Source organism: Siniperca chuatsi, linkage group LG6 (genome assembly GCF_020085105.1).
Source record: "Siniperca chuatsi isolate FFG_IHB_CAS linkage group LG6, ASM2008510v1, whole genome shotgun sequence".
NCBI classification, from domain to species: domain Eukaryota; kingdom Metazoa; phylum Chordata; class Actinopteri; order Centrarchiformes; family Sinipercidae; genus Siniperca; species Siniperca chuatsi.
In genome coordinates this window covers 12,534,004-12,548,502 of record NC_058047.1, presented here as the reverse complement: position 1 = coordinate 12,548,502, position 14,499 = coordinate 12,534,004, and the positions used below count along the sequence as shown (strand labels likewise).

General features: G+C 38.6%; 1 protein-coding gene across 5 annotated transcripts in view; it reads right to left on the bottom strand.

The window, feature by feature from the left end:
* The window catches only part of LOC122877640 (adhesion G-protein coupled receptor D2), a 93,143-nt gene extending 79,347 nt beyond the window's left edge, over nt 1–13,796 (bottom strand). For all 5 annotated transcript variants that reach the window (XM_044199458.1, XM_044199459.1, XM_044199463.1 and 2 more), the window contains exons 1-16: nt 13,428–13,796; nt 13,286–13,322; nt 12,612–12,636; nt 10,921–10,956; nt 10,351–10,575; nt 9,384–10,025; nt 6,552–6,749; nt 6,176–6,249; nt 5,334–5,633; nt 4,808–4,919; nt 4,164–4,310; nt 2,958–3,060; nt 2,260–2,371; nt 1,835–1,890; nt 1,419–1,545; nt 729–832 (exon numbers count right to left, since the gene is read on the bottom strand). In XM_044199458.1, the coding sequence (XP_044055393.1) occupies nt 729–832; nt 1,419–1,545; nt 1,835–1,890; nt 2,260–2,371; nt 2,958–3,060; nt 4,164–4,310; nt 4,808–4,919; nt 5,334–5,633; nt 6,176–6,249; nt 6,552–6,749; nt 9,384–10,025; nt 10,351–10,575; nt 10,921–10,956; nt 12,612–12,636; nt 13,286–13,321 (2,297 nt within the window). In that variant the 5' untranslated portion in view covers nt 13,322; nt 13,428–13,796. The remainder of the gene's footprint in view (nt 1–728; nt 833–1,418; nt 1,546–1,834; nt 1,891–2,259; nt 2,372–2,957; nt 3,061–4,163; nt 4,311–4,807; nt 4,920–5,333; nt 5,634–6,175; nt 6,250–6,551; nt 6,750–9,383; nt 10,026–10,350; nt 10,576–10,920; nt 10,957–12,611; nt 12,637–13,285; nt 13,323–13,427) is intronic.
* Between the last annotated feature and the right edge of the window lie 703 nt (nt 13,797–14,499).

Genomic DNA, 14,499 nt, shown 5'->3' with positions numbered 1-14,499 from the left:
AAAATCCCATGAGGAGATCTGACAGTGGAATCTTGACTTTGTTATCAGCAAACCTATATACCTTATAAAACATGATTTTAGACATCATCTAAATTGGTAGGGTGCATGGTTAATTTCAGCATACAGTACCTATGTTTAAAAAATACTATAAACTTCACAAGTGGTTTACAAATACAAACAAAATGTAATGTATTCACATGATGGGTGACAGCAAGAACTCATTTCTGGATTAAAATTTTATTGATGGAGTTAGATTGGCGGATCAACTGAGAGCCAAATTTCCCAAGTGAATAAACTAATTGGAAAGTCCTACATTGGCCAATGGGAAGCCCTTACCTTGAACTGACTCTAACAGTTGATCTGATTCCACATAAGTATGCCCAAATGTTGTTAGTAGTGTCACATTGTTATTATTACTGATAGCAGTTTAATTGATTTTGAGAGCTTCTCTTCCCTGACAAGAATAAAATTCTTTGAAAATACTCAACAATTGTCATGTTCTTACAGAAATAATCCAAATATCAACCCAATTTCTAAGCTATTAGTATCTTCAGAAACACTATAGATTTTAATTAAACTTTTGTGTTACTGTAAATATGTAACATGTATTTAGCAAGACAAAAAGAGGCTGAGGAGGAATTGTGTGCATTGGCTCAAAGAGACAGAAACCAGGCAGTTACTGTATGTTGTCATCATACGTATGCGGGACAGGAAAATCAGTTACTCACTCCAGCACAGTGAACAGCATCAAGGTCACCACGAGCGCACACAGAGACGCTCCAGAGCCAATGAACGTCAGCTTGGTCAAAATAAGCTCTTCCTCAGGACTCCACTGGGACAGAGGGGAAAGGTAGTTGTGTGAGGAAGAGAGAGAAAAAGAGAGAGAGGAGAATATTGTCAAAATATCACAGGTTTGATCCATCTGATGCCTTCTCAAAGACACTGAATTCCTACCTCATAGCTGAATTTGTGCAACAGCTAAATGCCAAAAAAATACAATTTAAAAATGTCAAGTACTGCTGATGGTCTTGTTTTTTGTTTGTTTTACTATCTTTTATATACTTTGGATAGACAGAACGAACAGTTCTACCAATGCACTTTTCAAATGGATAGGCACACCGGTATAGTGTACAACAAATCCTATCCACAATTTTAGAGACCAAAGATCATGACATGGATTTAGATTTCACAACAGCAACATTTAGATTTAGATGTAAATTGCTGTAATAATTTGTCACAAGAATGAAAAAACAACTATCACATAATGTGTGTAATAGGACACAAGTTCTAAAATGTCACCATACCACTCATAACCTTGACCACAGTTTAAATTTGAGGGTTTCCATTTTACATCATGCAACCTCTAATTCAGTATGTGTGATTTAATTCACTACATCATAACACATCTCATGAGTTACCTTCGACTCCAGGTAATTCATCAGCACTGCAAAGTTGGTAGTGTGGTTACAAAGACAGGAAGTGACACCAGAGCCAGCAACAGTTACCCTGCAACCATCACTGGACCAGCTATCGGTATGATTTTGCCTATACAGCACAATACACAAGCACAGACACACACTCATCAATTAGTTTCAGAGAGCAGATACATTTATTATTAAACATGAAGAATTACATATATAAGGGTTTCATATCCATCTGTCTAAGGATATCTAATTTTGTAATGAAACACGTCATATTATATTATATTATATGATATTTGATTGTTGTGTTCAAGATTAAGATACACAGCATCGAAAGCCCTAAAAAAATAATTTACCCAATAGTCTTCATTTATCAGGGCTGTTTATGTGACTGTGTTGTTGGTCAAACTTACATCAAGCTGAAATTCCAAAAGGCACAAACAGGAGTAACACGTTGTGAATACTCCACCTATAAACAAAACACATGTTTGCACTTGTTTTTCTTCTCTGTTCATTTCTCTCTTAATATATTACCATGGAATCTAACCAGCCAAAAGCAACATGGATAAAAACCATGTGCTGCTTGATAAGAGATGAAAATTTGTGTGCAGTGACATACTGCATTTGGGCAACAACTTAACTATAACTCAACTGCTATTCCCAAAGAATGGTTGCTTTTTACAAAATGCCTTTTTATCACTCGGCTGTCAACAGGTTGTGTGGCTGCTACAGACCATCATGGATTTGGTCTAACCTTGACCAATCAGTCATGATGTCCAAATATATATAGCTGATAGTGTGGGTTTAATAATCACCCCTCCTGAACAATGGACTATACCACGTGTGATGAAGAAAGGGTGTACTCGACGGCCACGGGGATGGTTTGGGCCTGGGAGGCATCACGGACAGTGGCTGATATGACAGCAGAAACCAGGTGACCTGGGAGAATTCTGGGATGGCAGACAATGGTTACCACTTACATCTGTCTTACAACTTAAAGATCATAAATACATGAAAAGCTTAAAATCCAAACTACTGAATGATCCCTACTCTCTCAAAATGATGAAAGTAAAGTGCAAGCACACCTTATTTGGTTGAAATCAATTCAGACAAGTTCACTTTTTGATTGAGTTTTGTATATGGTTTAACTTTAATCTATTATTAGAGAATAAAGGAATGTATGAAAAGGTTGTTTACAGAGCTTTGGTGATCTGTCAATCAGTACAATCTTGTCATAATGTGTTCATAGTTCAACAGTGTTGCAATTTGAATGCAAATTTTCATTTCTGTAGCTGAATGGCTAGAGGCAGTGACAATTCTCCAGACTAACTTTAAATGTGGCAAGTGTTAAAAGCAATGTGACATTTGGTAAAATGCTTCCAAATTCTATGGTGGCGGTGCTTTGTTTAGTGAGAAGTAAGCCCCTAAAGTAAGGCTGAGATTCAAATAAAATGTGCTACTGACACTTAGCTTGTTTGTTTCTGTGAGTGTCTGTGGGTTGACATAAGAGAAGATAACAGACAAACTACAGCCAACCTTTTTACTTTATCTTGGTGACTCAATGGAGGCTCCTGTGCTCCAGACACAATCTCACTCAGATGGCTGTAGTGGGTATGAATAAACATCACATCCTCATATCCTGATTAGAGCAAAAGGAGAAGAGCAGATTTATTTTTATCCTTTAGTGATACAAAATACTTCGCTGAGTCATCACTTCAATTTCACAATGTCACACCACTTGCACACATTCACACCCGATAGCTGCCTAATGCAAACACATTGTTCAGTTACAAGGAGTTTTATTTACCCATCTGCTCGAAGTTCTGTTTCCAAAATGTCTGCCAATTGTTTTATATTTTCATTTTATTTTGTAGTCCCCATATTCTGGAGGCATTTGGACAAACTCTCATAGCAAAACCTCTACAGCAAAAACTGTGTCTTGTTTAACATGATTTAACCATATACTGTATTGTACCCTGTAGTATTTTTGATATTAACACAATTAACAGAATCAAGTGATTCAGTTATTATTTTATTTTAATTTTCAAATAAGTATCAAATACAATTTAAATGTGACTACAGACTTTCCTGAGTTACAGTAACAGTATAAGGACTTTATTTTGAAGTTGATTAAAATCCTTTAGCCATAAGACAGTAGCAAAAATGGCATGTTCATTATATCTATTAGTTTGTTTTTAAGAATGACCTGGTGCTGCACAAATATGCATGCCTCATCATGCCACATAGTGTAGCTACAGTACCTTAATTAAACAACCCTATCGCCAGGCAGAACATTTCAGCTAACGCTTGTTTTATATTTTATCTACAAAATATGCATAAGGCAACTACAGTATGGCTATGGTATAGTTATGGTTAGGCAACTAAAACACATTATTAAGATTACCATAACAATACGCTATAATCAGGTTTTTTTAAATCTCAATTTAATCACCAAAGAATGAACAGACACGCATGTATTCAGCAGCATGGCAAGATTCATACCTAGAACCACACTGTGTAATTTGCAGCAGTAGGAAGATGTTTATGTGATCACGTGCATGTCGTCTACGTACTAAATTATGTAACGTGTACACGTGTAATATGTGTGTACATAGCAGTTGTACATCTACAAATCTGCATGCATGGGCACAATTTCCGTGTGTATGTGTGTGTGTGTGTGTGTGTGTGTGTGTGTGTGTGTGTGTGTGTGTGTGTGTGTGTGTGTGTGTGTGTGTTTCCTACCCAGTGTGTGTATCCTCTGAAGCTCAATGTCAGGGATAAGCAACCCATCTTGACCGCTGCTGCTGGCTGTGTGAGAGCTGACCGCAGATGGCTTGAAGACTTGACTACAGCTCTCTTCAGACAGCTTCTGCCACTTCATGTACACATCTGCAACAAAGACAGCAGAGGACATCCAGACAATAGAGGCAGATTAACAATTATACTAATAATAAGTAGAAATGCAAGAACATTTTTATTTACCTGTTTTATTATCTGTTGGTCAATAACATTATATATGGTAGACTTATCAATGCATTAAAATTCATTCCCTAAATTCTGAACACGTAACCACTGCAAAAAACAAGGAGATGGAGTGCGATATAACTAAAAAAAGTCAGAATAGCCTAAATATAAGCAAACAAGAAAAAAGTAGAAATTGCAATACTGATTGTTGCAATCTCCACATCACAAGAATGCTGGCCTTTTTTCTTCAAGTGAAATGTGTTGTAGACAGTTTTGTGAATATAATGGTCTGCTGTAAAATCCTTTTTTCATCTTTCAGCAACTTCTCCATCAACTTTGATCACCACTGAAACTGTGCTGCCTGTACTTCGAACTAAGCACTGAAGGATAATCAATTTTTTCTTTGAAGATGCTGTTATTACCTATGTTCTTTGTAGAAAGAGTGAAGCCTCTCCCCTCAGCAGATAACATGTCTGCAAGAGTTTCAGTGAGACTGTCAATGCTCTTGACAATAGTAAATGGCCCCATGCTGACCTGTATAAGAAATACAGACCCAACAACAAAAAGTCAGCTTCATAGAGGAGAAAGGACGACTTTCCTGGCTTAAGAAAGTTGAGACAATTATTTTACCTCATCCTTTAAAGTGGGACCAAATATGCAACATAAACATGGGAGGAGACCTTGCTAAGATATAAGCAAATGTTGGGTTGAATCTGAGTTACAAATAGGGTTCTTCCATACAACCCAGAAACATCTTTGGTTTGTTTTTCTGACTGGTTAGAGAAGGTTTCCACAGTTTGCTTGGCTACAATCAGAATCAGAAATACTTTATAATATAATAATAACTACTTCCCAGGGTACACTGTTATTTTTTTTGGGGGGGGGTAAATAAAAAAAAAATCAAACTGTTTTGGGGGGGGAACAGATAAACACATGTCACCCCCTCACCCCATCCTCTGTCAGGCCCATCCACTGTGAAGCCATGTGGGGCTCCAGCATCAAACTTGCCACCTTTACGTAGTTGGTAGCAATGGACACCATGAGCTCTGCTGCGTCAGCTCCAGCAGAGTGAGTGCTAGCCAGTGCAGTCAGGTCCATCTCAATCATCTGGGTAAAGTAGAGGACATCACTGGAGGTGAGGAGGTTCGGGCCACCGTTCTCCAACGTATGCAGAACAGCCTGGGTCAGCTGCTGTAGCAAGGTCAGATCTCTGTCCCTGGAGGTGTTAATGCTCAGCTTCTCCATCACCTGAGGAAAAGAAGGATGGATAAAGATTTTGAACTTTATTTACCTGGGGAAAGGTGGTAGCAAGGCAATGCTACTAATTCACTAATTCCTTGTCTACACACCTCAGGATCACAATCACTTCCCTTCACCAAGTACAAATAATTCTATAGGACTTTGACCCAGTAAGTTAGTCCTGACAAATATCCAGTGTTGGGGAAGTTCCTCAGAATAAGTTATTATTCTTCTAAAATTGTAACAAGATGATTTTTTAATACCTTTATGGCATGCCAATAATTGCATGTCTAGTATTAGACATGTACATCTGAGTTTGATTGAAAGGCTTTAATTCTACCTTAAACATGGCCAACATTTCCTCCACTACACAGCCTAAATTAAACTTCATAATGCAAAGTTGTGAAATTCTTTTATCTTTTTACTATATCAGTGTGCAGTGTGTTGCTGAGCTGCCTCTGCACCAATATCACCAAGATGAGTTCTTGTTCATTTATAGTACTGTACCACTAGTGATGATGTGCTACAGACAGCTTAACTGTCCAACTCACAGGTTTGGTCAGAGGATCCTTGCTCAATCTACTGAAGAATGGTGTCTTTGGTAAAGTCATAGCACCCAGCACTTCTGCAGACAGAAACAGAGACAAATATAATACAATATAATGCAATCTATTATAGTAAGACCACACACAGCTTTAGAAATTTCCATAGATCCAACATTCTTTGCTATGTTGACACAGTGTAGACGACTAAAAATTTTAAATTATGAAAAGGTAGTATTTATTACAGGACTATTGTAATGGATTGCATGGCAATGTTCAGGTAATGCTCTATTTTCATGGTCGGTCAGGATTAGATACAGCAGACCAAATCATTACATCAAGAATAAAATGCATAAAAATTCATTTACATTATTATTACTGGTACCTTTCTTAAACTGGCAGACAGCCCCTCTGAATGATTGACACTTGGCTTGGCCCCAGCTGCCAATAACAGGGTCAAAGATGCCACAATCCTCATCAGACTGAGGGCTGTGGAACAACTCAAAGGATAACGTTTGATTCTGCAAAGAATTTCCATCCAGGAGGGAATCCAAGAACGAATTTGTTAAGACAGTGAAGTTTCCTAGTGAAGGAAATGGTGAAGGTTATTCTTAGTGTTAAATTCTTGAAAATCAAAGCAGGACACATCAAGACTGAATGTCATGTCCAGTCACAGTAGTGTGGATGATGCTACACTTGTTCACTGAAAAAAATGAAAACAGCTCATCAACATGTAATTCAAGGCAGGTGAATCAGGGGGGTTTCATTAGCCACAAGATCTCCAAGATATGATGTCATGTCAACACTTCACAGCACCACTTATAAAGTGTAATAAACTTCACGTGTTCACAGCCACCGGATCATCCCACCTAGCTGCAAAACAGCATTAGATTTGTGCCCACTGCTGTCAAAGACTATTGCAATCACTCTGACCAGCCAGCCCCTGTTTCTCTGTTGGACTGATTTATATATTCTGTTATATATTATAATATATTTATTATTTATCATATACTACATTATACTATACTATATTATATTGGATATTATTGTATCAATTAAGATCAATTAAGGCTCATCTTATCTCAGTTAAAGATTTTTAGGAAAAGCTTGTGGTCATGGCAAATAACATACAGTAAAGTTTCAGCAATGATAACACTTGGTTAAAGTTATAAAAACAATCGTGGTCATGGTTATAGAAAGATCTATGTCACTGTCAAGTAAAAGGTGTTATTTTTAGTTAAAAGCCTTGGTGTGGTTGTAAGCATCAGGCTGACATTTACAGATGAACAGATAACAGAATGTGGGTCTTGGTCGAGGACACTTTGGTAGAAATTGCTTCTGATCAGAAGACTAGCTGTTACAATGATTGAATCTATGGCAGATCAGTTGCAGGACTAGTGTGGCGTATATGTGTATGTCTGAACTGGTCTGATGAGAAAGAGGAAGGGAAAACTTGAGGAGTTTGACAGAGCACCAAGCACTGCCATGTTGGTTAAAGTCCTATAACTGAAAAATCGAAGGATCAATCCTGGCAACAGCCAGTCCTTCAACAGCTACTGTACACATACCCTGTAAGTTAAGAGTCTATAAGTTAATCTTTAAAAGATTCCCACACTGTAACTGAAAATCACTGAAGGAGTGCAAGCACACTATCCTTTCTGCGTGTTCAGTTCCAGTTCAGTGTTTTGGACTCTCATTGGTCACTGGGGAGCATGATGTCAGAATGGGAGAAGTGTTTTGAAGGGTGGGATTCAGAATGACGTGAGTCACAAAAAATTTACAAGAACCATTAGGAGCCCTACCATTTGCTTACTACAACTTGGTCACCATCTCTGCTATTCATTGGAGGGTGAGAGCAAGAGAGAGAGAGAGATTTCCGCTTTCCTTCAGTGTCATTAAACTTCCAGTAGTGCTTAAAGAAAAGGAAAAGAGTGTGTGTGCATGTGTATGTGCACGCTTGCGTGCATATAAGTGTGTTTGTTTACTGTGTGTATGTAACCTTGCTAACGCATGGCACAAATCCTGATCAAGTTTTTTTGCTAATCGCAATCTGAATCATTCAATTATGAGTATCTGCCAATACCGAGCCCTAAAATGATTTTTATATTTTCCTGCATAATACAGCTGCACAGTGCACAATAAGTGGGGTAGTGTGAAGCAATTATAAAACATAATTTACATAGCAGCCTCTGCTTGCATATACAATAAACTTGTGTGATATGGATAATTTATCATAGTAAACACAATTATTGTTCTTTTGTTTTGTTTTTTAAATTATGTTTTTTATTCAATTCTTGCTTATCCAGTTGAAAGTGCAGACTGATTTGAAAAGCTACCAGTTTGGTGCATTTATGTGCTGGAGAGAAGCTCCAAAATAAATGTGAGGGTCAGGTTGAAGAATTTATAACATAATATAATAAAATTACTTTTATTTCTTAGCAGTTCACCTGTCTTTTCAAAGACTGGGGTGTTGTAGCTATAGATCAGAAATGTTCTTAAGTTAGTCTGGAAGAAAATTCTTATCTTGGTCTTTTGCAATAAAATGTTCTTGCAGTCATGTAATTTCACACTTTGAGCTCATAGAGTTCAATATATATTTTGATTGAACTATTTAACGGTTTCCCTGTTTCAATTAGATTAGTTGTTTCAGTGATGCTTTCCCACTGTTTAAGACTAGTACTTAAAGCATGTTATTTCAAGAATTGAAGACCATCTTTTAGCTGCAACCAAAATCTATGTAAATTACATAATGACTGGGCCTGATCAGAGAGATGAGAGGAGCATGGGTGTAGAGGAAGATGAAGCAGAGACAGAGCAGATCTGGGTCTAGCTGTATCTGCAATTTATTCATAGCAGTTATTTTACCCTGCTTGCCAGATGGGTGGAGTACCACATCAGGCCAGCTCAGATCTTGGCATGTTAGTAAAAAGTGAGTAGTCCAAAATGACTCTCAAATGGTCTCTATGTGATTGTTTTTTGTCTGCATAGCAACCCCAGCCAGTCCTAGTGCCAAGTTAGCTAAATTGTAAACAGCATCTGAAAGTAATGCTTAACTATACCATTGGACCTTGTGGATATATTGGCGTCTCACCTGTCTTTTATGGTGTAAACAAATTCCTGAACTTCCCTCTACTTGGTGATTAAATTAGCTTGATTTAGATTCTGGTAACCCTTTGGCTTCTTCCCCTGTCCTCATGCTGCATCCTAACAAATGTACCTTGACATGGGCTGTCTCTCCACAGCTTCGTAAGGGAGGACTCTATTTCCATGGCTGCTCCACTCCACTTGAAAACCAGCCCAGAGGAAATGGGTGAACACTCCTTTTCCATTATGTGGATTTCGCTGCTGTACAGTACTCGATCCCATATGTGCAGCTCTGTGATGCTCCCTGAGAATGACTCATCTTTCTTAAATGAGCCCCCAAAGGTGTCCTGCTCCTGCCCAATAATGAAAAGCCCGTCACGTCCAATGCTGTCAGAACTGTTTAGGCCATCGCCCCTAGAGACCACAAGGCCATGAGTAAATAGTGCCCAGCGTCCACCATTCTGGCTCCAAGAAACACACACCGAGTGCCAGGAGTCGTCGTGGTCGAAGGCTTCTTGGTAAGGTCCGTGAATGCCATGGACCAGCAGAGCCAGCTGCACAGGCTTGCCCTGGATCAGGTTCGCGCGAAGCTGGAACTCATTAATATATGACTGGATGGAATAAGAGAATATGGTGGAAATTCCAAAGCAATTTGGATCGAAGCGGAGACGGGTGCAAACGGTCACTGAGCCCATGGAGGGGAACTTGTGCAGGAGACGGGCATACTTCCTATCCGAGCGCCCGGTGAACTCCAGAATCAGGGTCTCGGAGGAACCTTTGGTTTCACCCCACACAGAGAGAAGAAAGAGGCATTACTATGAAGGAAAAATCCTGGCACAGCTCTCACAAATGATGGAATCTAATTATAAAATTCCACTTTGTGGTCCTATTCCTACTGTAAACATTGGGGTAACATTATTCACTGTGGTTAAGAGTGTTGTATGGCAGCATCGTCAGGCCCATTTTGTATTCTATTACCCTTTTTGTTAAGTCAGTGAGTGGGTGGAAAGGTGTCTAGGACATAAAATGAGCCTATTATTTAAAAAGACAGGGTGCTAATTTATTAATATAAAGTGTCACAAATTGCACACTGAACCTACTTGTCAGATGTGTCATGACTTTCCTGGCAATCCACACAGGCTGAGAGATGTTCAAGGATTTTAAAAAGCTGGTTAGCTCCTGGTTCTCTACTGAGTTGGAGACATTGGCTAAGGCCCCAGAGCGCTGGTTACACAGCTCTCCTGCACTGTTCCACTGCAGGCGATCAGGCACATACTCATAGTAGGACTCATCGTATGTCAAGGTTCTGGTTTCCAGTGTAAAGGCTGTTCAACAAAGACAAAAGAAGAAATTAGTGGAGAGATCCCTACCAGACAGCAAAATTCAGGCTGAAATGGCTGATGGTGTTTTGATTTGATTCTGATACCCCAAGGACATTTTAATCATGTTCAGATCATATCTGGGGCTTCATGCTATAACCAATGCTTTTAGCATCTGTATTACAACCAGTGGCAGAGCAGCGCCACAGTTTAACTTAAAATAAAATGACAATAATAATGTCAGAACATGTTAGACAGATTGCTACATTTTCCAAGTAAAATATTTTACCATGCAAATGATACTAGTGACATCTAGAGAAAGCTCACGTCAGGTTTTCATTCAGAACTTACAGCCAGCCACCAAATGTTCCAAGCCTTTCTGTTCACCTATGACAAACAAGTAACACGCTGTTGTTGCACCTGTCACACACTCAAGTCGAATCTCCATCCAAATCTAGTGCAAATTTTAATAGAATTTCCAGAAAATCTGCAAAAGAAACTGTGAAGTAATCTGCATTTCCATCCACTACTGTTATGCAAATATTAAGAGTTGGGCGCATCAAGATAAACAGTTGGTGGTGCTAATTCTCCAGTACCAGTGAACCACTGTAGAAGAGGGCATTGGTCAGACTTCGAACAAACTATAGCATTTAAGTTTATTTCATGTGTTAATTTGAGGAACATTACAGTCTCCTCATCAGTGAACACAGATCTGTGTATGTTTTTGTCTGCCACCATTTCTCGTCTCATCAGTGGAGCAGTGGTGATGCTTTGGTCACGTGCTTCATGTGCGTCAGTAAGTCTGTTTTCGTTGTACTTTGTCGCATTTTGTTTTTATCGATACACACACTAGTCCACCTCAGCCAAGCCAAATGATGATGTAAATATACCATCCCTTTCTGCTCACCTATGACAGGTGTGGGAGAAAAAACCTTCAGCTCGGCCAGATGTCTTCAGGTCCTCTCACACACTGTTTAATTCTTCTTCAATAAAACACTTCAGTTGAACAGAGTCCAATGCAATATAGATTTTACTGTAATATTAAAACAAAGTACACGTAAAACCAAGTTGGTTCATGAAGCAACTGAACAGGCTCAGTTGTGTCCTCCTGGCGGGTTGTTGGGATGCTCCCTATTGGTCCATATATGACTCCTGGGAAGAGCGTCTTTTCTGTCTCTTAATTAGACAGAAAGAGTTTATCACAAAACTTCCCAGACTCTGTTCAGCGAAATACAAACTTTATACTAATACTAAAGGCTTTGTTATAACACTATATGTATTAATCAGGAAACATTACTTGCAGACAAAGAGTGAGCTAATTCATGCAGTAGGAACACAGGGAAGGGGAAGGTCACTCTGCCACATGTGCGCCAGAGTGTGTACACAATTAGGAGTACCATTGCACGGGAGAGGGAGAGAACTTCTTCATACAATGGGCACCCTTCCACAGGAATGTAGGTGCAGTACAAGCAGACCGGTGCTTTCACTTAGCAGCACAACCTGAATGATTATTGAACTTGATTGTCTACATATGTCTATATCAAGGAAAATATTTTTCCACACAGGCAAGTGAGATGCTGTTTAACACTGGCACCTGTCAAACACTCAGGCAACCCACTGAGGAATCCATCTTTGACTTTGCCAAGGCTTCTTACACAAATGTCTCTGTCAAATGTGTGTGTATGCACATGCATGTTAGTGAGCTACAAATAAAATAAACTTGAATTTTTCTTGGAGTTTATTTTTTCTGTTTTAAAATTCAGATTTAGCTGACCTATGAATCAAAGTTCAGCTAGATACCATTAGTTACATGAGAAAGTGCGTAATTTCGATGACAACGCTTTAAAGCACTTTAGCATTAACGCTAGTTAGCCTCTTAGCTTTAGTGAAACCTTTAGTTTACTAGTTGGTGGTTAAGGTTACTTGCTAGGTCAGGCAGACTAGCTAGGTTAACGTTAGCTACTTGGTCCCACCACCACCTTGGTCCGACAGTCTTAAATTAAATGGTGTTTAACTGAAAAGAGAAATAGAAAGTGACTCACCTGAGATATAGTTGTGAAAACAAACCTGAAACATAAGTTTAAGTTTAGCTCATTGCTGAATGTATGCAGTGACACAACATAGTCTTCTTTACTAATAAGATAACGCAATACACAACAGATGTCCTGATTAACGAAAAATAACACAAGGGGCGAAGAACACCTGCATTTCCTTCCGTAGCCCTAAATGAACACCTCACCATGTATTTTCGCTATCCTACATCAAACGTTGAAAAATAGACAGACGTTCACATGGTTATCTACTAATAAATGTTTGTATAAAGTTTAATCCATGATTCATTTCAACAGTGAGCGATGTAGCATGAAAGAGAACTTAATTGCCTGTAATTTTACATCGCGCACTAATTTAGTACACTGAACGTTGACCATCCTTAATCTTAATCAACTTTCTAGCCAATCAAAAGCCAGTATTTAACAACTAACAAATGACTAGCCTATTATGGAACAGGACAATCTTGGAATTTAGTCCAGGAATAAAATAATACAGAATAAGTGCAAAATACGGAACAGTGATTTAGGAGAAATGATTTAGGAAAATGGAAGCTATTGAGATATAGGCGTTTTACACAACACCGGAAAAACTGCCTATTTAAAAGTCGACATGTGTTTGTCTAAAATATCCTACAGCAGTGAAAACTTAAATACAAAGTACTTACAAGCAGGCCTAATTTGGGGAACAATAACCAGTGCATCCTGAAAAAAAACATCTGTATTAGCTGAGAATGGAATGCGGTTTCATCGTACTATGCTTTTTTATTATGTTCAAACATAAAAAGAAAAACGAATCGGTTGTTTTACCTGAATCATTCGTCTTAAAACTTTTTTGCGCGTCTTCTCATTCCAATCGCGTCGTGTCTGTGAACGCAGCATGCAACCACTCCTTAAAGCGACGTTTTTTGTTTTTGTTTGTTTTTTAAATTCCACTAAGTGTAAAGTTTATCATAGTATTTCTTCTCAGCTGTACTCTATCAGTCCGTCACTAAAGTACAGAACGAACCCTGGTGGTTAGCTGGCTCCAGAGAGCATGAAGGGAGGCTGCAGGGAGGAGTGGGTGTAACCTGCAGCGAGCAGAGCAAAGGGTTACCAAAAGTAGGGTTCATGCACCTTCAGGGGCCCTTGAGTGGGTTCCAGGGTGTCTAGTCAAGCTAGAGACTTGCACCAATGAATGTGAATCCATTAATCAAGTTAATGGATGCAGCCGCAAGTGTATTAACTGGGAGCTCATGACGTAATAGTTCCCAAAAGTTTCGGATCGTTTAGTCTGATGCAGTAGTTCTCTTAGAGTACAGGGACCACCAGGCAGTCCCCGACCAATATTAGTAATACAATAATTAACTTCCTATAAATCAACAGTGAGATGAATGTATAAAATATTAATTTACAGGTTTAACTGTCCACCTACAATCAGAATCAGAAATACTTTATTGATCCCCGAAGGGAAACTCTTTGTTACAGAACCTCGCCTTTATGTCAGTGTACACAGGAGAAAGTACTAGCAAAAAAATATATAATACACTATAAAAACTATAAAAACAGGTCAGAAAATAAATTAAGTACCAAGTGGGTATAAGTATAAAATAAAATAAGTGTGAAGTACCAAGTGGGTTTACCAGTATAATAATGCAATGTAATAATATAAGTAGTATTGCAACAGCAGTAATGGAGGTATGAATAATAAATAGGAACAAAGCTAAATATTGCACATGAGTATTACACGGATATTGCACAATTATTCAATTATGGCAGAGATGTAATGATCAATGTCCAGTTTAGTGACCTAGGGTCATATAGACTAACCCTTAGAGGGAGGAGTTAAGCTCCACCTTCACAATGTCACTGGCCTTACAATAGAGACATACAAATAATATCT